A 23,967-nucleotide genomic window follows, 5' to 3' on the forward strand; every position below is an offset into this window, starting at 1 on the left:
TACAGTTTCCATATCTTGTCAAAGTTAATAAATTACTTATACTTAGAATATCAACTCATATTACCACAATATTTTATAAGTTTTTTTTCGTTTTAATCATTTTATAGTCTAGCCTGGAGATTAAATGCAAGGGCTAGAGTCAGAGTGCTTGGGTTGAAATTCTGACTCTAATGTTACAAAATGTTTTACTGTGGTCAGCCACTGTGTTCCTGGGTTTTTGCTTATGTAAGGGTAACAATGCTAACTTTCTCCACAGCAAGTACCTGCAAAAGCATTAACAAAGTGCCTGATATAAGCCCATGACCATCATAGTCTTCAAAAACATACTGGGGAAATGGTACAAGTATTATTTTATATAGAAGGAAGTGTGAGTTCAGAGTCAAAGTAATATGCAGAAAACTCTATCACAGGTTAGAATTAGGATTAAGGGTTAGAAAACCAGTGCTTATCAATCCTGAGTCCAATAGTCTGTATCATATACTTCTGGATAAGTTCACTTCCTACTACCTCAAAACTGGCACTCTCCTGACACTCCTGGCAACATCACAGCATAATCTCTGTATCTGAAAATTTTCAAATACTGCTAATAATTTAATATGCTGCTTAAGTCAATAATTAATGGTAAGGAGCAAACTCCAAACTTACAATGAGATGTTGATGGTAGGTGGTTATTAGACAAAATCATCAGTTATCTATGAATCTGCATAAACATAATACATATAATTCAAATTTGTGCATTGGCAGAATCATAAAATACTACATACGGACTTTTGGGTTTCTGCTCAAATAATTACAAATTAAATCACACAGGTCTGAGGTTGAGAAGCAGTTCTGAATGCAGCGAAATGGGAACTGATATTGGGGCCCCAATCTTCCTCGCCCCACACTCTTCCTGTTGTCAAGCAGTGGAATGTTAGATCTGGCTCATAGTGGCTCTTGAGAAGCAACGGTTATATTTTTGGAATTTTATGTGCCAGTTGTTAAAACATAGCCATAATTAAAAATTAAGTTCTATAGGGGCGCCTGGTGGCTCAGTCGGTTAAGCGTCCAACTTTGGCTCAGGCCATGATCTCACAGTTCGTGGCGTGGGTTGGAGCCTCGCAACAGGCTCTGTGCTGACAGCCAGCTCAGAGCCTGGAGCCCGTTTCAGATTCTGTGTCTCCCTCTCTTCTCTGACCCTCCCCTGCTCGCTCGCTCGCTCTCTCAGAAATAAACAAAACGTTAAAAAAAAATTAAGTTCTATAAATGTACAACTAAATAATTTTAAAAACAAGCTAAAAGTAAATACTCAAAAAACTCATCACTCAGTTATTTTCTATATTTTACCATTACCTGTACTCTTTTTTAATTTTTTAAAATGTTTGTTTATTTTTGCAAGAGAAGGGAGAGAGAGAAAGCACAGGCATGGGATGGGGTGGGGTGGGGGTGTGGAGGAGGGTCAGAGAGAGGGAGAAAGAGAATCCCAAGTAGGCTCCAAGCTGTTGGCACACAGCCCAATGCAAGGATTAATGTCACAAATCATGAGATCTTGACCTGAGCCAAAATCAAGACACTTAACCACCTGAGCCACCCAGGTGCCCCTATTGCCTGTACTCTTAAGGTACTTTACAGCGGGGTGGTTTTGTACATGTCTTCCCAATCAACATTCAGTAACACATTAGTTGCCTGAAACAGGTTACCATGGCAGTATTTACATCATGGAAATCAGTAAATCCAACATATTAGGACCCCTCCCCCCCAAACCCTGCTCTGATGTAAGAGTTATTACCATTTACCAGAACAACACTGCCTTAAAATTACAGGTCAGCTAATTACTTCTTATTAACTCTATTGAATAATATTTTACAAACCCAATTTAAAAGGTACTAAGAAAGAAGGAAAACATTATGTTTAAAAAGCTGACAACCTTAACATCTTTTGAAGGCACTTATTTTTTTCTAAACAATTCCTTCTGATATACAAATGTCCCTAAATAGTGACACATGTGTAAATTTCTTTCGTATCTGCGAGCTGTGCTCAGATTAACTGTGTTTTAAAATAAAATGCATGGTGGTGCTTGGGTGGCCATGACTCCTGAGGTCATGATCTCACAGTTGTGGGATGGAGCCCCGTGTTGGGGCTCAGTGCTGACAGTGCAGAGCCTGCTTGTTATTCTCAGTCTCCCTCTCTCTCTCTGTCCCTTCCCCACTTGCTCTGGCATGCACATACACACACTCTCTCTCAAAAAAAAAAAAAAAAAAAAACATGAAAAAAATTTTAATAAAATGCATATTCAAAATTGTTATACACAAAACAGGATGAAATATACAACAGCACCAAGAAAAAATAAAAACTTCTTATTCGTGAGAAATTCATTGCATAAAACAAAAGTCAATAATAGAAATACATGATTCTAGAAGGTAGCTATACTACCTGTGATGTCTGTGTCAGGAATGGGGGAGGGGTACGAGGACAATATGTCAGAGGGGAAAGAGATGGCATCCTGAGGGCTCTGGAGGCCAGAAAAGACAATGGCTTTTCTTCTACGATTATGATTTTGACATATTATTAGACGTGAGGAAAAACTGCAAGAATAGCTTAGGATAGTTCTATGGCATTTAAAAATAACCACTGGTTTTAACAGTTAAAGAACAGTAACAACATGCTTATTCAACTTACCCTTAAAATGTCGGTCTTCAACTGCAATTCTGTCGGTGGGGCTGAGTGCATTAACCCCAGGAGGGTGCCCATGTCATCCTCCCCGTTCGGGGAGAGCACCAACTGCTGGATCATCATGAGGGCATGCTGCCGGCACTGCGGGTACTTCACGATATTGTGTGCGCATCTCGCACCTCCAAATTCTCGGAAAATTCCTTGAAAGAGAAAAATGAACAACATGAGCTAACTTAAAACATTCTAAGACAAATTAGATGAATTAAAATTCGATCTTTTTGTAGGAAGAGTAACTCAAAAGAATGCAAATAAGATGCACCCAACCACTTCCCCTTTTAAATTACAACACAAAACTATACTGTGGGATGTCAGCAAAGGCATAAGCAAATTCTCTCTAGATGTCTTTAATGCAAGAATAATGCCCTAATATGTGGTCACCATGTTCAAATTCTCCAAATATAGAACATACAGAAATTTCACAGGTAGCCTCCAAAGAGACCCAATATTTTAATGTAAAGGCTTTAAGTTGAACAATAATGGAAATCAATTTGTGTAAAAAGCTTTCATATGAGCAGTAGCCCAAATAAATGAGATTTAAACTGAATGAGACATTCAAAATAGTAGCAAGAAAGGAGTGGAATAAATTATTTTACAATGAGAAAAATTGCAAGAAACCAAACTTTTCAGGTAAGTAAAGCACATAAACAAAAAAAGAAAAACTCTATAATAAAAAGCATCAGTTACTGTACTGTTCCAAAGACGTATAGATTGATTTATTTAATCTTCATCCCCTACTATACAGATGAGGAAATGAGATACACAGACGTTAAGTAACGTGGCTAAGTGCACACAACTAGCAAGTGACAGAACAGGATTGATACCTAAAATAGCCCAGCGTTAAAGCTTTACGCTTTTAGAGTACCTTGTATATGCCACTATTATAACAGCTTATATCAAACAGTTTAGTATTATTTGTTTACATGTTTAGTCCCGATTAAACTTGGGATTTCCTTCTAGCCTGATTTTAATAAATGTTTCCTGAGTGAAAAGATGTCCGTGTATTTTGCTGTAGTTGCCACTGTCCTCTCTACTTAAAGACTTTCTATTTGCAAACTTTATAAGAAATATTTAAGTCATGTGCTGAGATTTAGCACATGGAAGGCCATGTATTTACTTCCAGGTAGCCAGTTAGTGCCCATTACATAATCATAATGGCTATTATTTTCTGAACACCTAACTGTGAGCAAAGCATTAAGTGCCCAAGATCACACGGTTAGTAATATCATTCTTAAATTACCTACTAAATTCATTCAACTCTGTCTTGGCATTTGCCAAAACTGTATTTAAGTAATGATGTATAATTACATGTTTACATCTTTTTCTATAAGATGGTAACTCCTTCAGGGCAAGAATCATCTTTGCATCTCTAACACTTAGCATGGTGCCTGGGACACACAGTATATTTTAAAACTGTTGAATATTGAGTTCCTTTGCATACTCAGGCAAATAGACATGTGTGTGTTCACTGGTTCATTTATTCATTTGCTCACTCATTCATCCATTTGTGGCTTCCCATAATAGTTAAAATGCAATTCACATTCGTTGGCATGGCCCAAAATGCTCTCTATGATCTGAGTCCAGCCTATTCATCTCGATTCATCTCCCCAATACTAACTCATCTCAAATTGTATTGACATTGTTGCCTGAGAGATTTCCGATATTTGCTAAAATTTCAAGTAATCTTTGTTAAGAGCAAGAGTGGCATTTTACCAACACAAATGTACTGTCACTGATGGGTAGAAAAGAACTGAAGAGAAGTTGAAGCCAAAGATAAAGATTTAATAAATCCATTTTACCTGGGAGAGGCAAGTTTTATTAGAGAATCACTTTTCAATATTTCCTTTAAGTTGAATTAACAAAAACTTAAGAAAATCACCATAGGAAGCAGATATTTTGGAAAATATTTAAGTAAAGTCATTCAACTAAGAGTCTATAATAAATAAATAAACAGAAACAGACTATTTCAAAAACAATATAAAAAGCAATAAAATAGAAGAAAACAGTTTGAATAAAGAATGTTACATATTTGTCAATATTTGTCTATCAATATAGACTTATAAAGGTTGGAAGTTTTGCATTTCTAGACAGTATGGAACCATCACTGAATCAACAGTTTCTGCTAGAAGTAACAGTGACATTTCAGAAGCAAGAATCCTTAAAGGAGACAAAATCAGAGAGAACCCTCTCCTGAAGCACTTGCTAGTAGCCTGTGTAGTCACCTGCATTTGTGTTTGATCCTTGAAGCAGCACTGTCAAGGTCTCCATAACCAACAAAGCCAGGTGTTTTTGGTCTTCAATTGAACTATTATTTCTTGAGTCCCCTAGGAATAAGGATCAAAGGTTCACATCACAGTTCTAAATTTTTCTTGATTCAGCTTTGTTTTGATCATTTAATTATTTTTTTAATAGTCACTTTTACCACTAATGCAACTAATATAATACAACATTTAAAAATGATACACACGTCTACCATCTACCAAAATAAAGTAAAAATCAGTGTTTACAGATTTTATTTTGGTGTGGCTAGAAAGTTAACAGCTATTTAACAAAATTAAAAAGGAAAATGTCAATGCTGGGTGATATATGGAATTACTGAATCACTAGATCATTCAGCTGAAAATGATATAACATTATATGTTAACTGGAATTAAAATAAAAACTTTTAAAAAGGGGGGGGGAGAATGCCATAGTTAAATGTATTTTCCTCATAAAGGCTTTCTTAACCAAAGCAGTTAACAAGAGAATGCTAGATTTTAAGGAACCAAAAGAGAAAGAAAAGTTTATGAATAGTGCATATATTCAAACTGCATTAACTCAACATATTTAATGCTTAAGTGCCAGAAACTGCTATGCCTTTATCAAATTTATTAGAAAGAATGAAAAATACCAAAATTAAGCTACCTAAATAACAATACATGTGTATATATATAATGTCACTAAAAAGATATAAATTTTGCTCTCTATAATTAGAAACATTTTGAGGCACCTAAACTTTCCAATTGTTTCTAGGAGCTTTTTAAATTCCCTGTTAGAAGCAGAAAGTAGCAGACAAGAGTCATGTGCACTATAAATGTTTTCCTGAATTTTTACCTTAAATTCTTTCCCACTACAATGGCCCCTGCTCCTTCCCAATTCCCTAACAGAGGTTGAATGACAAGTTAACTGCGTGAAATATTTGCAAGGATATCACAATAATGCACATGAGTAATTCATTCAAATCTACAGCCAAATGAAAGGCAAAACATGAATAGAACACCCTGCCCAAACTCCTTCATCATAAAAAGTGAATGGAAAATGCTTTACCTTGTTCGTTTAGTGCCTGAGTTGGATCCTTCAAGAGAGCAGCATATTTGTGCAAAAGGTTTACCATGACCTCCAGAAGGCCCACCTCCCTGAACACATCTTTAAATATGTAGTCGTGTCGTGTAAACTTAAGAAGTGTCTTCATTGCAATAATGCTACAGTGGTAAGAAGAGCTAGATTTTAAGAGGATGCTAACACTAATGAGTTCTTTACAAGGGATATAATTCAAGCTAAAAACGACAAACTCCAGCATCTCAAAGTATTTGCTTTGTACTTCTGGGAGCTTAGAGATCTTTTCTGCAAACTGTGACAGTGTGTGCTGTGATTCCAGGATGAAATAATTGGCATTGTCAGCCATGTAAATATTTGTGATGGCATCAAGAATGATCTGGGCAAGGAAGTTGGTTTTTGCTTTTAAAAATGCATTCTGAAGAACTGCAAAGGCTTGGATGTTTCTCACACTGTGACCTAAAATGGAAAACAAGAACACAAAAGTAGGTGCTATGTGATATTTTAATCATGGCAAACTAATCTATTTAAATAGATCATGAATTGTAATATTTATCAACTATTTACGAAGAACACATCCTGTTTCCACAAAAAGTCTTAAATTACCCAGTAATTAGCTTCAGTCATTTAATTAAAAATAACAATACTGATTAAACTTTTAATGCCTCATTATGAATATTCCAAGAATAGTGTATGTTGGAACATTAGAGTGTACAAAGAATAAAGCATATTATGTAAGTCCAGGCTTCAGAGTTTGGAAATGTGCAAGGGTTTCACTTTTTATTATCTGTAAGAAAGACCTTGTCTGCAGGGACAGTTTCCTCTCAAGAAAAGACTTCTCGCCTGAAGCAGGAGGCCAGGGAACAGCAAGAACGCAGGCAGGAAAACAGGGGGTTGAAAATTCTCTATGTTCCAGTTTTCCCTTTTTAATTACTACATACACTAGAACGTTGGTAAATTTTAACTTGAAAATTGATTTTGTTTTCAAGCTAGAAGTGCAATTTCTTTACATATATGTTTGTTAAAGCAATTTATGGCTAGCTACTAGCTATATTTTTAAACATCTGATTTTCAAACATACCAGCTTAAAAAAATCTGTATACATAGCTCTTGTGAGACAAATTGGTAAAAATAAATGATATAGAAATTAGCACAGAAAGTACATGAAGCACCTGTAAACAACTGTTTGCCTCTAAAAACTGTCCCCAGGTTCACAACTATTAGAAGTACAGGTAATTTGTAAACTGACCAAAAAATTAACATAGTGCCCAGAAATTAACATACGGCCTTGTACAAAAAGCTGAATTTTAGAAGGAAGATAAACACAGAACTAGGAAAACTAATCCTGGCTTGGACATCCTTCAAAAAATGAAAAGTATTGGAAGATTCAATATTGTTAAGAAGTCAATTCTTCCCAAGTGGATCTACATTCAATGTATTCCCAATCAAGTCTCAATCTCAGGTCTTTTTTTTATGTTTTCAAAAATTGCCACGATGATTAAATTTACATGGAGTTCAAAGGATATAGGATGGCCAAAGTAATTTTGAAAAAGAAAATCAGACAACTTGAAATGACTCTAAGACTTACTTTAAAGATACAGTAAAAAAAAAAAAAAAATAACAGTAATCAAGGAGTTACAGTTTTGGCTTAAGGACAGACACAATGATAATGGAGCAGAATTGAAAAAGAATCCCAGATATATGTTTATACATGGTCTTTTCTTCCTTTACTTTTATTTTGAGAGAGAGGGAGAGAGAGGGAGAGAGAGGCAGAGAGGACAAGAGAGAATCCCAACCAGGCTCTGTGCCATTTTGTGCAGAACTCCACATGGGGCTTGATCTCACAAACCATGAGATCATGACCTGAGCCAAAACCAAGAGGCTCGGGTGCTTAACTGACTGACTTAATCTGAGCCACCCAGGCATCCCTATATATGGTCTTTTCAACAAAAGGTCTGGGACATCCATATGGGAAGAAAAAAAAACCTTATTTCCCATCATATACAAATATTAACTTAAAATTTATCACAGACATTAATATAAGAATCAAAACATGAATCTCCTGGAAGAAAGCACAAATTTTAGAGAATTTTGGTTAACATTTTTTTCAATATGAGGTAAAACCTACAAAATATTTTTTTGATGTTTATTTATTTTTGAGAGAGAGAGAGAGAGGAGAGCATGTATGCACGGCTGGGGGGGAGGGACAGAAAGAGTAAGACAGAGGATCCTAAGCAGGCTCTAGGCTCTGAGATGACAGCGAAGAGCCCGACGTGAGGCTCAAACTCAGGAACTGTTGAGATCATGACCTGAACTAAAGTTGGACACTTAACCAACTGAGCCACCCAAGTGCCTCCCTACGAACTATTTTTAAAATGAAAAACAGGACTTCATCAAAATTAAAAGTTCCATTCTTCAAAGATGCTATTAAGAAAAAAAGTCAAGTTAAGACCAGAAATACATACTATAACATATAAAATATGTATCTTATAAAGGATTTATCCAGAATATCTACAGAAATCTTAAAATCCCAATGAAATGAACAATCCTATCAAACATTGGGCACAGAGATCTAAACCAAAGTAGAGATACAGAATGGCAAATGACACATTAAAGGATGCTCAAAGTCATTTAGAAAAATGCGAATTAAAAAACACAACTAGGGGGTGCCTGGGTGGCTCAGTTGGTTAAGCATCTGACTTCAGCTCATGTCATGATCTCACGGGTCACGGGTTCGAGCCCTGCGTCGGGCTCTGTACTGACAGCTCAGAGCTTGGAGGCCTGCTTCACATTCTGTGTCTCCCTCTCTCTGACCCTCCCCTGCTCACACTGGTTCTCTCTTTCTCTCTCTCAGAAATAAATAAAACTTTAAAAAAGTTGTAAAAAAGAACACGACTAGATACTACTACATACTCACTAGATTAATCTAAATTAAAAAGACTAACACTGGAGCGCCTGGGTGGCTCAGTCATTTAAATGTCTGACTTCAGCTCAGGTCCTGATCTCACAGTTTGTCAGTTCAAGACCCACATCGGGTTCTGTGCTGACAGCTCAGAGCCTGGAGCCTGCTTCAGATTCTGTGTCTCCCTCCCCTTCTGCCCCTCCCCTGCTCTCTCTCTCTCTCAAATAAATAAAAATATTAAAAATGTTTTTAAATAAAAAGACTAACACCATTAAGTGTTGCTGAGAATGTAAAGCAAACTGCTAGTGTGTGAGTGCAAAATGGGACAGTTACTTTAGAAAACAGTTTGGCAGTTTCTCATAAGGTTAAATATATGTGTAACATATGACCCAGCAATTGTACTGCTTGGTTATTTACCCCAAAGAAATGAAAATATATGTCCCCACAAAGACTTGCTTCGTATAAATGTTCACAGTAACTTTATTCATGATAGTTAAATAAATGCTGCTGTCAATTGGTGAATGGGTAAACAAACTCCGAGATATCCAAATGAAATACTATCCAAAAAGATAGATGTCTTTTTGGAAATACTATCCATATTATCACACGTCTTCAGATACATGTGATAATATGGATGAGTCATATGAAAGAAGCAAGATACAAAAAAGTACATACTGTAGGACTCCAGTTAATGAAATTCTAGAAAGGGTGAAACCAAAGGAGGTCAGTGGTTGCTAGCAAGCTGGTGGGAAAGCAGGGACTGAATGGAAAGGGAAACAAGTAAATTTTTAGAAGGATGAGAATATTCCATCACATGATTATGGTGGTGATTGCATAATCATACATGTTTATGAAAACTCATCAAATTTGATGCTAAAAATGGATTTTAATATATGCAAATTATGCCTCAATACTACTGACCAGAGCAAAAGGACATTCCATATTCTCTTTATGTGAATAGAGCTATCTCCTTTACTCTACACAATAACCTAAAAAGCAGGCCATAGGAAATAGCTATCTTTTGACTTATAAATGAAATTCAAAATGATCTACCTTGATCTATTCATTTTATAGAATATTATATTAATTTTTCTGAAGAAGAAAGTGATATTTAAAAAGGTTAGATGATTCACAATCGATCACCTGAATTCTGACTCTTAGGTCACTGTCCTTCTAGTTAACCTCGCTTTCGTTGACATTATGTCACTGGGTTCTCACAGTTAACCCTGCAAGGTTATATATTTTACTATCCCTGTTACAGGTGGGACAATATAAGGCAAACATATGAGAAAGATTAATTTTGCTGTATTAATTCTCTCATTACAAAATTATACTACTATAACTAGCTATTATGCCAGTCAGTATCATGATCAGATTGATTAACCAAATGAAACAATAATCAAGTTTAAAACAGGAAGAACACTGTGAGCTATTTTTAAATTAATTCAAAGAAACAGTTGTAGAATAATCAAACTACAGACTGTAAATTAGAAATTTTTTGAGAGTCCTATTTTTTTGTAATATTAAATAAAATGAAATGTTGAACTACTCAGTAAGATAAGTCTGGATTTCTAATTATTGCGCAGAGATTTCACTTGAAAAGTTCTGTACAACCTACAGACTGACAGTAGAAGTCACTGTAGGAAAAGTCAACAGAATTTTCTCCAGCAAACTAATTTTAGGACTTTCTCATATATTCATTTATTCTAACTGAAGAAAAAAATTATAACCACTGACTTCTATGTCATAAAATACATAGACAGCATCCTGTGGAATTTAAATAATCATATATGTTGAAATTTTCTGGCTAAATATTATACCCAAATATCATAACCGTATTGAATATTTAGTGACAACAGCAGGAAAGGAACTAGGAGAGGCCCTCAGGCTTTTTAGATTCCATCATAACAGTTAGTATGCATTAAAAATAAATTAACAGTAAAACTAGTTTGTACTCTTATGTAACTAAATGTTATTAACTAAACAAGGTTTCTTAGTAAAAGAATCATTAGGAGTCAAAGTTAGGAAATCTGAACTGTAAAATTTTTTCTCTGACCCAAAAGAACTTCTTTTTACCTACATTTATTCAGTTTTACAATATAAGCATTTGCACCTTATGCTTTCTATTTATATCTTATATCGAGATAAACATGGCTATCAGTGCGTTACTCAAGTTCCAACCATGTAAACTGGAAAAGCTTTAGCATGCCAGCATTCCAAAAGGCATGTTCGGACTGTTAAGTCGCTTGAACGTTAAGATGAAATATTAAGATGTAAATTTCATTGGTTGATGTTATAATATTTTCATTATAGATATATATATTTGAAGTATTTGATCTGCTAAAGACTGTAACCCTAATGAAAAACAGCATATTGCCTTCATTCATGTAACATAAAGAGAAATCAAAGTCAAACTAATTTATTCTGTCTCTATTTCTCTGAGTGGCTCAGAACAGGGGGAGGGGGAAAAAAAAAAAAAAAAAGACTCACCTTTGCCTGCAGGCTGAGGTACTGCAAAACCAGGCAACAGAAAGGGTGCCCCTGTGGTAATACCAGCTGGTTTTAGTTCACTGACACCATAGGTTGTTAGGGAAGTTATCAGATTAACCAGATCTTTCAAGGCATCTTTGGATTCTGCTTCTTTTGCTTGTTCCAACCTAGGAAAAGTATGGTTTAGTAAATAATTTTTCTCTCTTGTTGTAGTCTTAAATTTAATACAGAAAGAAATTTCAATTGGTATATGCAATAATGTATAAAGCACTCCAAGAGGTTTCACTGTACAAGTTTTCCTATATAAAAACATACTGATTTTTTAAATCTATAAATTTTATTATAAGACAGTACACCATAATGAAAAAAAATTATATCAAATAGTCTAAAGACCTCATATATAAGTGCTGATTTTACATTTAACACTGTTATTTTAGGTAGGTCACTTTAGTCTTTGTTAGAAAGCATCTACAAAATAAAGGAATTTGATAAAATCTCTCTTAAGTTTCCTAATGCTCTAAGGTTATAAAGTTTCACTGTTTACAACCAAAAACCTTATTAACCATTTCTTTCAAAAGACATTTTCTCAGTTAACTTTTAAAAATTAATTTCTTGGAAAGAATTTTACGTCTTTAGCTATATTCATTAATTCAGGTACTCATTAGAATACATTTAAATAAAGTTCTGAGAGTCTAACAATTTTTTTAAATAATAGTTCTTTAAAAGAACATTTCAAATCATGGAATTATCTCTTGATTGTGGCTTAAGAACACAAAATGGGGTGAAAAACTATCTTTTTTAAAGAGTAAAATTTACTGGGTCTTCCTCCCTAATAGAACTAATTATTCTTTATTAAAATAGTGCTGGAGAGAGGGGCCTGGGTGGCTCATTCCGTTAAGCATCTGAGTCTTGATTTCAGCTCAGGTCAGGATCTCGTGGTACATGGAAAACGGCCCCACCTCTAGCTCTGTGCTAACAGCATGGAGTCTGCTTGGGATTCTCTCTCCCTCTCTTTCTGGCCCTCCCCCCTTTCTCTCTCTCTCTCAAAATAAATAAACTTAAAAAAAGAAATTAAATAGCACTGCTAGGAATTTACCCAAGGGATACAGAAATGCTGAGGCATAGGAGCACATGCACCCCAATGTTCATAGCAGCACTCTCCACAATAGCCAAAACATGGAAAGAGCCTAAGTGTCCATCAACAGATGAATGGATCAAGAAGATGTGGTCTATCTATACCATGGAATACTACATGGCAATGAGAAACAGTGAAATCTGGCCATGTGTAGCAACATGGATGGACCTTGAGGGTGTTATGCTGAGCAAAATAAGTCAGGCAGAGAAGGACAAATATCATATGTTTGCACGTATAGGAGGATTAGGAGGAACTTGACGGAGGAACAAGGGGGAGAAGAAGGGCGGAAATGGTGGGGGAAAGGGAGAGAGGCAAACCATGAGAGACTCTTGAATGCTGACAAAAACTGAGGACTGATGGACGTGGGGGGGAGGGGGGGATGGGCATGGAGGAGGGCACTTGTGGGGATGAGCACTGAGTGTTATGTGGAAACTAATTTGACAATAAACTATTTGTAAAAAAAACAAAAAATAAAAATAAAAAGAAAAAAAAAAAGAAAAGAAATTAAAGCTGGAGAATACACAAAAAGTAGAAAAGAAGAAGTATGCTTAGCCTCATTACTCAGACACTTTTAATCTGATACGGTTTATGGACTTTACTGTAAATGGTCTTAATAACAGTTATTTTTATACCATACAAAGAATTTTCTAACCTGTTTTTTTTCCCATTTACCAGTGTTAATACAAATGCTTTTCCATTTAATATAAAATCTCTATACATATTCTTTTAATGGCCATGAGGAGCCAACCATAAATTTGGGGTGGGGGGGAGGGCAGCCAGCCGAAATCAGAATACAGAAGCATTAATATGCATAAAATTTTGTCTAGAAGATTTAGAATTAGATGTTCAGAATAAACATAGGAGAAATTATTGTGTCAAAGAGTACTGACATTTTTGAAGCTCTTGATAATACCTGGTCAACCTGCATCCTCAGAGGATTACACCAATTAACACCCTGTTGTAATGTGAAATGCTTATTTCGTCAACTTTTATGTCCTCCTTTGTAAATCAGGATAAATATGAAAAATTCTCTTCTGGGGAGTTGCCTACTAGTACTGGCAACTAGGTTAAACTGGTGTCAGATCTAAGGAGTTTACAAAATAGTACTGGTTTACAACAAATCAAATGATTTACAAGTAAGTAAAGAGCCAGAACAACTAGTGAGGCATGAGCATTTTCTTCCTAATAAAATTGCAACCAGCCATTTTCCCAGGATATGCATGAAACATTTGGGGTGGAAAAGGGGGCTGGTGAAACATTTTGTTTTATGTATACATTTAAGGTTTCATTCAATCTACATTCTATTCTTGTTATTAACTACATTAGTAAACCATTGGCATAGTAAGAAATCCTAAAAATATAACTACACAAGAAGAGTTTATATTTTATGAAGATATTCATTAGTTCATCTAAGCTCTTTTTCCTCAGCTACTAAAGAGTAGATACACTGTCACACCTAACCACTGATTCCACCAAGTTTGTAGCCTGCATTTGCCCGTTTAACTCACTTTTTGTACTCTGTTGACAGAACAGGAATAAAAAGAAGTGAATAAAGTCATGGGGACAAAGTATACATTAAATAAATCATTAATTCCTTTTTTTCTATAACCTCAAACCACACTGTTCCCATTGATGAAAAAGACTGAGTAGACATTTAAAATATATTCAACTGTAGGATTTTACCTAAGCAAGAGATCACAAAGGAAATTATATCCTTGCCATATCCGAAAATCATCCAAAAGAGTTTGGGAAACATCACTGGAATCTTTGAGGAAACAAGAAAGCCCAGCAAACATTTCAACAATTTCTAGGGGAGACAGGTCATCTGATTGCTGCATATTCTGAACACATGTAGATAAACATTCTTTTTCTGTAAGAAAAAAGAAGGAAATACATATTATTTATGTCAATTGCTTGAAAAAATCTGTATTCTTAACTTGTTTAACGAAATGTTAAATGAAACATTAAGTATTAATGTATCTATGAAATACTGTAAGAAAAACGTTACACATTCTAAAAGTAAATATAATATTTAAATTCATTGGGAAAGCTCTGCCTCTAAGTAGTAAACAAAGGGTAACACAGAAAGTGTTGAAAAATAGTTGACATTTATCTAGTTTTATATCATATTTGGATACTTTTCATTAAACAATGCTGGCAAATGATTATTTCTGATCTTTTATATTAGTATAGTCAAAGAAAGGGGGAAAACCCCCTATCTTCTATGTTTAAAAATAAAAATCCAATAACTCATTTAAAAGTTCAAATTAGAGTGAATATGGACCAGTGAGATACAGAAATACTCTGGAAATAAAATTTTTAAAATTATGCCTGCACTACATATTACTCGTTTAAAGCATAGTTGTACCTTATCACTGACTTTAGGGACTGAAGGCTTTTCTCTTATCTTTAACGAAATTTACTTATCTAAAGAAACCCTGTGTCATATAACAAAAGCTAAAAAGATTTACCACAGAAATGGAGGCAAGAAACGCTTAAAGACTGATTGATGTTAGATGAGTAAAAAAGTTGTATTAAAAATTATTTGGAAAGATTTTCAGGAAAAAAATATATAATAACTATTTGAGATGCTACACGGTCTTCTATTTAGAGATTTTAAAGGGTAGCTGACACTTATACAGACTTTTAACAGAATGGACAATTTCTCCTTAGTGCGAATAAAGAATCTAATTTCATTTATGCTACATTGGACAGATACTTATCTATTTATGAAATATCTTCAGAAAGGCTTTTAAACTATAAGCATCTCAAAAACAATTTTTTTTCAGTAGAAGAGTAGGAAAGAATAGGCTGACACAGAACTTACGTTATGCTTAAACATTTACACAACAATGAAATTATTTCAATTCTGTAGATATCCATTGTTTGGAATACATAAAAATTTCTCACATTTCAAATGCCTCGTAAACAAAAAAAAATTTTTTTTTTCTCCTGGAAAATATAGTTTTGAATTTAAAACAGAACCTTTAGAGAAGTGAGAGGTAAAAAGCAATCCGTCATCATATGAAGAAGAGAAAAGTGGAAGAGACTTAGAGCACCTAGAATGAACACAAAGAAATATTCACCGTGAATATACTTCACTACATTGACACTGAGACCGTGACGGGATATGGTCATGAGGACTTCTCCAGCACTCTTCCTCCAAGGCAGGTTGTAGGGAGGGCACCAGGAGGTTATTGCACTGAATAAAAGCTGGAGATCATCTTTCTGAGCCAGCTCCTCCGCGGGAGAAACAAAACTGCAGAGTTTCACTAAGATCTAAAAAACACAAAACAAATCTGTATTTAAATAAATGAATGGTTGGGTAAAGGGAGGAGCTAGAAAAGCACTACACCTGATTATTAAAAATCCTGAGAGTTCAGGGTTAGCATTAAGTGGTATCATTAAAGCCACAATGATGGGTACTCTACCTCAGGCAACACTTAAAAAGACATCTATAATTTAGAAGTGTGTTACGGTAAGACAGTAAGCCAGCCCTACTTTTATCAGCTTATTAAAAAAAAAAAAAAAAAAAGAAGGAAAGAAGGGGCGCCTGGGTGGCTCAGTACGTTAAGTGTCTGACTTCGGCTCAGGTCATGATCTCACGGTTCATGGGTTCCAGCCCCGCATCAGGCTCTATGCTGACAGCTAGCTCAGAGCCTGGAGCCTGCTTCAGATTCTGTGTCTCCCTCTCTCTCTGACCCTCCCCTCCTCACGCTGTCTCGCGCTCTCTCTCTTTCTCAAATAAATAAGTAAATAAAATCAAAAAATTAAGAAAAAAAAGGAAAGATAAACTTCTGTGGATCCTTTCCTTTCTTCTCCATGGTATTTTTGCACACTGACTCTGAAATGGAATAAATCAATAGTAACTTTCAAGGTCAACATTTTAGTTTTCTAATTTGGCCCTTCAGTTTGTCATAGGCAAGATGCAATTTTCTTTTTTAAAAAGGACAGTTTTAGGGAGGTAAGAAAGTAAAAACAGGTCTTTAAAAGTATTTTCAAATTGTTCCAATGTCCAATACAAGTAGAATGGAGTATGACAATAATAAAATCATCTTAATTCAGAAGTATCTTTCAATTATGTCTAGTAGGCAAAAATCTTCTAAGGCCTGGCTTTCACAGAATATTCAAAACTTCTTAAACTTTGGGATGAGGACTTACTCCTTAACAACGATTTGCAGAATACACATTACACAAGTGCTCAAAGCACTAAGAGCCACTACTTGCAGAATTGCTCTCAACGGATTTTTTCTTTTAATCTTGACTCAGCTTCAGGAAAAGTGAACTTTTCTTCTCCATGCCAAAATGCCTCATCTAAATATTTTTAAATATGTATACTATGAATAATATAACTATAATTTATGTAAATATTACTCTCATGAAATTTGAGTGTTTTACTATCTATGGGGAAACTGCTAAATAGAAAAAAAAATATTTAAAATATGTTTTGTCTGAGGAAGCTAGGTTTTACCTTTCCTGTTTCCTTCAATGCAAAAATTTACTTCAGTACAAGGACTTTCTAATCCATAGCTGCCAAATTCTCAGGATGGGGGGAAAAAAAGGACGAAGAAAGATTTCAGAGAAGTAATACATTTACAGAATTCGTAAATCGAGGCATTCTACCCTCCGCCCCACAACAGACAGACAGACACACACACACACACACACACACACACACGCCTGGAGAAATTACTGGATACTGACTTAACATGTGTAATAGGTATTATCTTTTTCCATATGTGTCAAATGCAACAACAAAAAAGATAATATGGAAAAAGAGTCAATTGCAGCATAAATATCTATGCTCAGAAAGATGTATTATCAATTATGTGACTACAGAGATGGATGCCATTAGAGATGGCATCTAATCTGTAACATAAAAGCAAATCCAAATATAAAATACTTTTTTTTTAAAATTTTTATTTATTTATTTATTTATTTTTATTTATTTTTTTATTTTTTTATTTCTAGGAGAGAGAGAGAGAGAGAGAGAGACAGCGTGAGCAGGGGAGGGTCAGAGAGAGAGGGAGTCACAGACTGAAACAGGCTCCAGGCTCTGAGCTGGCAGTCAGCACAGAGCCCGATGCGGGGCTCGAACCCACGAACCGCGAGATCATGACCTAAGCGAAAGTCGGACGCTCAACCGACCAAGCCACCCAGGCGCCCCTATAAAATACTTTTTTCCAAATGAAATGTTTGTTCTCAAAAATGAACTATATTTAATTCCTTAAATTTGTTGACTCTTAAAATAACTAGTTCTTAATCTTTAGAGGCAAAAGGATTCTCAGAAATAATCCCATGTAATCCTTTCATTTTATGGAATAGAAAACCGGAGAGTCTATATCTCATTTCTCTTCTCCAGTATACTAACCATACCTATTTGTAGGGACTCTGTCATTAAGTACAGCCAAGTGTGGCAGAGAAATAACTGGCCATATCAACACACACACACACACACAAAAACAAATAAAACAAAAATCTAAACAAAAAAAACAAAAAACCGAATGCCTACATGAAGCAGTACCAATTGCTCAGATCCCAGGATATCATCTGTCACATAAGATAAACACAGGGATTACATCTATCATAAACAATATGTGTTCTGAAAACATTTAATAAGTTCATCTCCACTGGTGTTCGAGACAAAATGATGATAGCAGTGTCTAGGTGGTGATGAGAAACTAAAACAAGGAAGTGATGCACTGCAGGAGACGGGACTCGGCAGTGGGAAGGGCCAGGCTCCCATTCCTGCCACACATCTGCTATGGATCACAGCTTCCCCTATTGGTTTCTGTAACTATATCTATTTTTAATTTTTTAAAATGTTTTTATTTTTTAGAGAGAAAGAGAAACAGAGCACAGTGGGGGAGGGGCACAGAGAGAGGCAAACACAGAATCTGAAGCAGGCTCCAGGCTCTGAGCCATCATCGCAGAGCCTGACACGGGGCTCAAACTCCTGAACTGCAAGATCATGACCTGAACTGAGGTCGGACACTTAACAGACTGAGCCACCCAGGTGCCCCTAGTTTCTGTAACTTTAAATGCAGACTTCCATTCTTTTAAATTCTCTTTGACATTCCTTTTGGCCTTAACATTCAATGGTTCCAATATGCTAAAATGAATCCCACATTTAGTTGGAAACACCCACTACATTCAGATACAGAAAACATTTTTTAAGTTTTAGAAGAAATCTTTGCTATACTTATTTCGTATTAAATACATAAAAGTCAGCTTACATTTATTGTCTAAGATATTAATTTGTTCTTTAGAATGGCTTTATTACTCTAATAAGCAAAGACTAGCCCACTACATTCATTAGCACTGTCTTAAGCAGCTACAGTTCCTATGGGATTTACTCCTTTGTTTATTCCTATTGCTTTTCTCATCCAATCTAATTCAGGACTCAGATAAACCTAAGTTCTAATCCTATTTCTGTTATTTGCTCTCATCATCGTTTAGAAAAACAAAACCTCTGAAGTCATGGGTTGTCTCGCAAGTTATATGAGATAATGGATTTTACCTAACCACTAGCAAGAAGTATCTAAGAAGTCCAATGTTCAATAAATATTTGTTGAATTAGTTCTTTATTGATACTCCTGTCTTTTCCTTTCTAAACCTGCTTCTCTCCAGTCCTTTCATTGCTCACATGTCCACAGAGCGCTGTGGCAAAGACCCCAGAGAGGGGTACTGTGAGACGCACTCATCATGGCACCCGGCTCCACCTTACCTATTGCAGAGCCACTGCTCTCTGTTCTCCCTGCTACTCTCACAGACAGTGATGGCAGTGGTGGTAAGAGCAGCCATCACAGGAACTTGTAGTTCATGTCCACCACATCCTGGGCACAGCACCATCGCCCTGTGTATCATTTCATTTAATCCTCACAAAAACCCTTTGGGTAGGTTTCATTTATCCTTACTGTAGAGTTAAGAAATCTGCATCTTAAGTTATATACTTTCAGAGAACTGGATTCAAAGAGGTGTGGGTTTTTTTTGTTAACTGAGGTAAAAACACATAACACAAAACTTATCACCTTAATCATTTTTGAGTACAGTAGTTTCATTACATGCAAGTTGTTGTACAAAAGATCTTTAGAACATTTTCATCGTGCAAATCTGAAACTCTATACCTAGTGAACAACAACTTCTTGTTACCCCACTTTCCAGCTCCTGGGAACTGGCATTCTACTTGCTAAGAGTCTGAGCACTTTGGATACACACGAGTATAATGATGCAGTATCTGTCCTCTTCTATCAAACGTGATTTTAAAATACGTGGCTCAGAGCCTAAGTGTCCATCAACAGATGAATGGATCAAGAAGATGTGGTTTATCTATACCATGGAATACTACATGGCAATGAGAAACAATGAAATCTGGCCATGTGTAGCAACATGGATGGACCTTGAGGGTGTTATGCTGAGCGAAATAAGTCAGGCAGAGAAGGACAAATATCATATGTTTGCACGTATAGGAGGATTAGGAGGAACTTGACGGAGGAACAAGGGGGAGAAGAAGGGTGGAAATGGTGGGGGAAAGGGAGAGAGGCAAACCATGAGAGACTCTTGAATGCTGACAAAAACTGAGGACTGATGGATGTGGGGGGGAAGGGGGGATGGGCATGGAGGAGGGCACCTGTGGGGATGAGCACTGAGTGTTATGAGGAAACTAATTTGACAATAAACTATTTGTAAAAAAAAAAAAAGAGTAAAGCCATTAGGAATGGAACACTTGGCTGGAGTCTACAAGCAAAATTTACTTACTTTAATATTATAAAAATTCTTTATGTTACCTAAGGATTTGTTTTTAAGGAATTTATTTAGAAAAATATTTTTGTATTTAAAAAATCCTTAAGTAAAAGAGCTGCTGGCTCTGGAAAAAAAAATAAATAAAATAAAATAAAATAAAATAAAATACTTGGCTCAGAAATAAGTCAGGCAGAGAATGACAAATATCATATGTTTGCACATATAGGAGGATTAGGAGGAACTTAACGGAGGACCATGGGGGAGAAGAAGGGGGAAAATGGTGGGGGAAAGGGAGAGGCAAACCATGAGAGACTCTTGAATGCTGAGAAACAAACTGAGCACTGATGGATGTTGGGCGGGTGGGGGGGATGGGCATGGAGGAGGGCACTTGTGGGGATGAACACTGGGTGTTATATGCAAACCAATTTGACAATAAACTATTTGTAAAAAAAAAAAAAAAAAAAAATACTTGGCTCAGTTGGTTGAGTGTCTGACTTCAGCTCAGGTCACGATCTCAAGGTTTGTGAGTTTGAGTGCCACACTGGGCTCTGTGCTGACAGCTGGGAGCCTGCAGTCTGCTTCAGATTCTGTGTCTCCCTCTCTCTGTCCCTCCCCCACTCGCATTCTGTGTGTGTGTCTGTCTCTCAAAATACATGAACATTAAAAAATTTCTTAAATACTGTATTAGTCCCATGGACAGACTATATTCCAAATGTCTGTAGTTTGTCTTGAAAATTTTGTCCCATGAAGGATATCAGAATGATGGAGATATTTCTAGGCTAACTAACAAAGGTCTATTTGAACCTTGGTTAACCACCAGTGGTATTAAAAGCTTGAACAGGGGCAACAGTCGTAAAAAAAAGGATTTTACAAGCAGTGAGCAGAGGGGGTGGCAGCAGTCACTAAAATAAACTGCCTTTTACAAGTTAAAGATTTATAAGCTAGGAATCCTATATTTAGACAGCAACAAACAAAATCTCTTACAAGAAATATTACCCCAAATTTAATATGATAGTCAATAAAAGCTTCTCTTGCTTAGTAGTTCACTTTAGAGATTGTATTGTTGTATCAAAGGTAACCTTAATAGTTGAATCGCTTCAGAGAAATAAACTTGTTAATGCCTTGTTCAATTATTCCTCAAAAGAAATGTTCAGATTCAAGAAATGTGACAACTATGAGATAAACTCAGTACTAAAGAGTACGGAATGCCATAAAAAATGGAATAGGCAGAACATCTCATTAAGGAGTGCACCTGTTTCACTTTAAATAGCTTGGCAAACAGCACCTTCCATACCTGTACAAAAACTTTCTGGAGCAGTCCACGACGTTCTGCTAGAGGTAGCTCATTCTGTGCACCTCCAACTGCCTCAGGCACATGTGGAAGGTCAAAAAACAGATATAAACATTTAACCAGGGTGGAAGGCACTGACATCGTTGTCATGCAGTCCACAGTTTTCTGGAAAACAAACCAATAAATAAGTGAGTAGGGAGATAGACATAATTGACACAGCTAAGTAAGTTCACAAATTATAAGCCAGAAAATTATATATCAAAATAACTTTTTAAATGCCTGAAAAATTAAAAAATGATGCCATGTGGACAAATATTTATTTTCTACTTGGACAAATTTCCTTTAATCAGATATTGAGATGGCACTCCTGGGTGGCTCAGTGGTTAGGTATCCAACTCTTGATTTCGGCTCAAGTCATGATCTCAGCATGGTGAGACAGAGCCCACATCACACCCATCCCTGCTGCCTGGCATGGGCATGGAACCTGTATCCAGTTCTCTCTCTCTTCCTCTGCCCTCCCCAGCTCACACATGTGCTCTTGCTCTTTCTCTCTCCTAAAAAAAAAAATATATATATATATATATATAGATAGATAGATACACATATATATGTATGTATGTGTGTGTGTGTGTGTACTGAGATGTGTTTGTTATTTATTAGGTTTGTTATTTTTTAAGAGGCAGCATGTTCCAAGAAAATAAACTTTGGGATTTAGAAAAAAGAAACTTAACCATAAACTTGGACAAACTAACTTTGCTGGACCTTACTTTCCTCTTCTATAAAATAAATATAATATTAATAGGTCCCAGAGTTAATGTAAGCATTATAATAACAAATCAAAGATACAATAAACACTAAGTTATATATTAGTAGTTGCTTGCTATCCCTTTTATTCTTATTAAACATTCTTGGGGCTGGAAGGACACTTGAGGGATACAGCCAACAATGAAAAATCTCCATATTATTTTCAACGATTTCTAGAGGAAGAAAGTCTACCTTCTTATGGTGAACACTTCCAGTCTCAAGAACTATGCTATCATAACTGCCATACTTCATGATCCAGTTTGGAATAAAAAGTTTTACCACACTGGAGATCAACAGGCTGGCATCATCTATATTTAGTTTATTAACTTTTTCATCAAGCATTTACTGAATGTATAGGTGTGTCTGGCAGAGTGTTGGGACCTGAGCAGGAAATGACAAAGCACTCCTGCCCTTCAGAAGAATGTGGTCTACTAGCAGAAGCAGGTTCATCAATAGCTATGAAAAAGGAATGATCAATACTGCCAGGAATGAAGAGGAAGAGTATAGAAATTAAGAGGGGAAAGATCACCTGAAGATACATGGGAGCTGAACTATACAATACAGTATGTTTCAGGAACCTGAGTCCAAAACTGTTAACTCCTAAATGCCACAATAATAATGTCTAATCTTTAATGAGTATCAGTTATAAAAGCATAAGGCTGAGCATTTTAATTATCTCATCTATTCTTCCATCAACCTTATAAGGTAGTTTCTATTATTATATGATCCTTACTTTATACATGAAGCAATCGAGGCTCATCCCTGAGATACCCTGCCTTAAGTTAAAGAGCTGGTTGACTGATCCACAAGTGTATATGCCTAGGGACCTATATTTGCATGTGTTTTCCCGCTCTGGTGTGACTTTTATTTTGCTGGTTTTGGAGAACCAGGGAAGTGTTACAAAGCAGTGATGGAACCAGATTTCAGAAAATTAGCTGGTAATTAGGAAACTAATACAGAAAACGATATGAGAGATGGAGCCTGAACTAATGCAGTAGCAGAGGGATGGTGAGGATAGAGGACCTAATGAACAATCCCTTGCATGATATGGTCTCTTTCTAAACATCCAGTAACATTTCCTGCCTCTAAATATTTCAAAAACCCTTTGCTGTTCCCACTAGGATTGATTATTTCTAGATACTCCATGTCTCTATATATCTGATGCTCAGTGTAAATACTTGCCCATGTCAGAAACTTTAATTCCTCATCTTTCCTTCTTACTTCACCTACAAAATTTATAACTCTCACATTTCTATTTTCATAGCAATACATACATCCCATGACTGCATTTTATAGTACGGTCATTCATTCTATCTCTGTCATCTCTATGTTCATTCAGGATATATTTTAGTCATCTCTGTATCTCACTGCTATCAACAGAAAATGGCATATAAAGATAAAAGCTCAAAATATAATGCACTAAATTTTCACTTAAAATGCATCGTTTTGGGGGCACCTGGGTGGCTCAGTTGGTTAAGTGTACGACTTTGGCTCAAGTCATGATCTCACAGTGTGTGGGTTCGAGCCCCACGTCGGGCTCTGTGCTGACAGCCAGCTCAGAGCCTTGAGCCTGTTTCA

At 35.9% G+C, this 23,967-nt stretch overlaps 1 protein-coding gene across 4 annotated transcripts in view; it reads right to left on the reverse strand.

Moving 5' to 3' along the window:
* The window catches only part of WDFY3 (WD repeat and FYVE domain containing 3), a 240,653-nt gene that overhangs the window by 128,850 nt on the left and 87,836 nt on the right, over positions 1 to 23,967 (reverse strand). For all 4 annotated transcript variants that reach the window (XM_039217080.1, XM_039217078.1, XM_039217079.1 and 1 more), the window contains exons 5-11: positions 21,589 to 21,750; positions 15,638 to 15,830; positions 14,235 to 14,421; positions 11,417 to 11,583; positions 6,016 to 6,483; positions 4,932 to 5,033; positions 2,659 to 2,852 (exon numbers count right to left, since the gene is read on the reverse strand). In XM_039217080.1, the coding sequence (XP_039073011.1) occupies positions 2,659 to 2,852; positions 4,932 to 5,033; positions 6,016 to 6,483; positions 11,417 to 11,583; positions 14,235 to 14,421; positions 15,638 to 15,830; positions 21,589 to 21,750 (1,473 nt within the window). The remainder of the gene's footprint in view (positions 1 to 2,658; positions 2,853 to 4,931; positions 5,034 to 6,015; positions 6,484 to 11,416; positions 11,584 to 14,234; positions 14,422 to 15,637; positions 15,831 to 21,588; positions 21,751 to 23,967) is intronic.

Source organism: Hyaena hyaena, unplaced genomic scaffold (assembly GCF_003009895.1).
Source record: "Hyaena hyaena isolate Hyena2069 unplaced genomic scaffold, ASM300989v1 scaffold_664, whole genome shotgun sequence".
NCBI classification, from domain to species: Eukaryota; Metazoa; Chordata; class Mammalia; order Carnivora; family Hyaenidae; genus Hyaena; species Hyaena hyaena.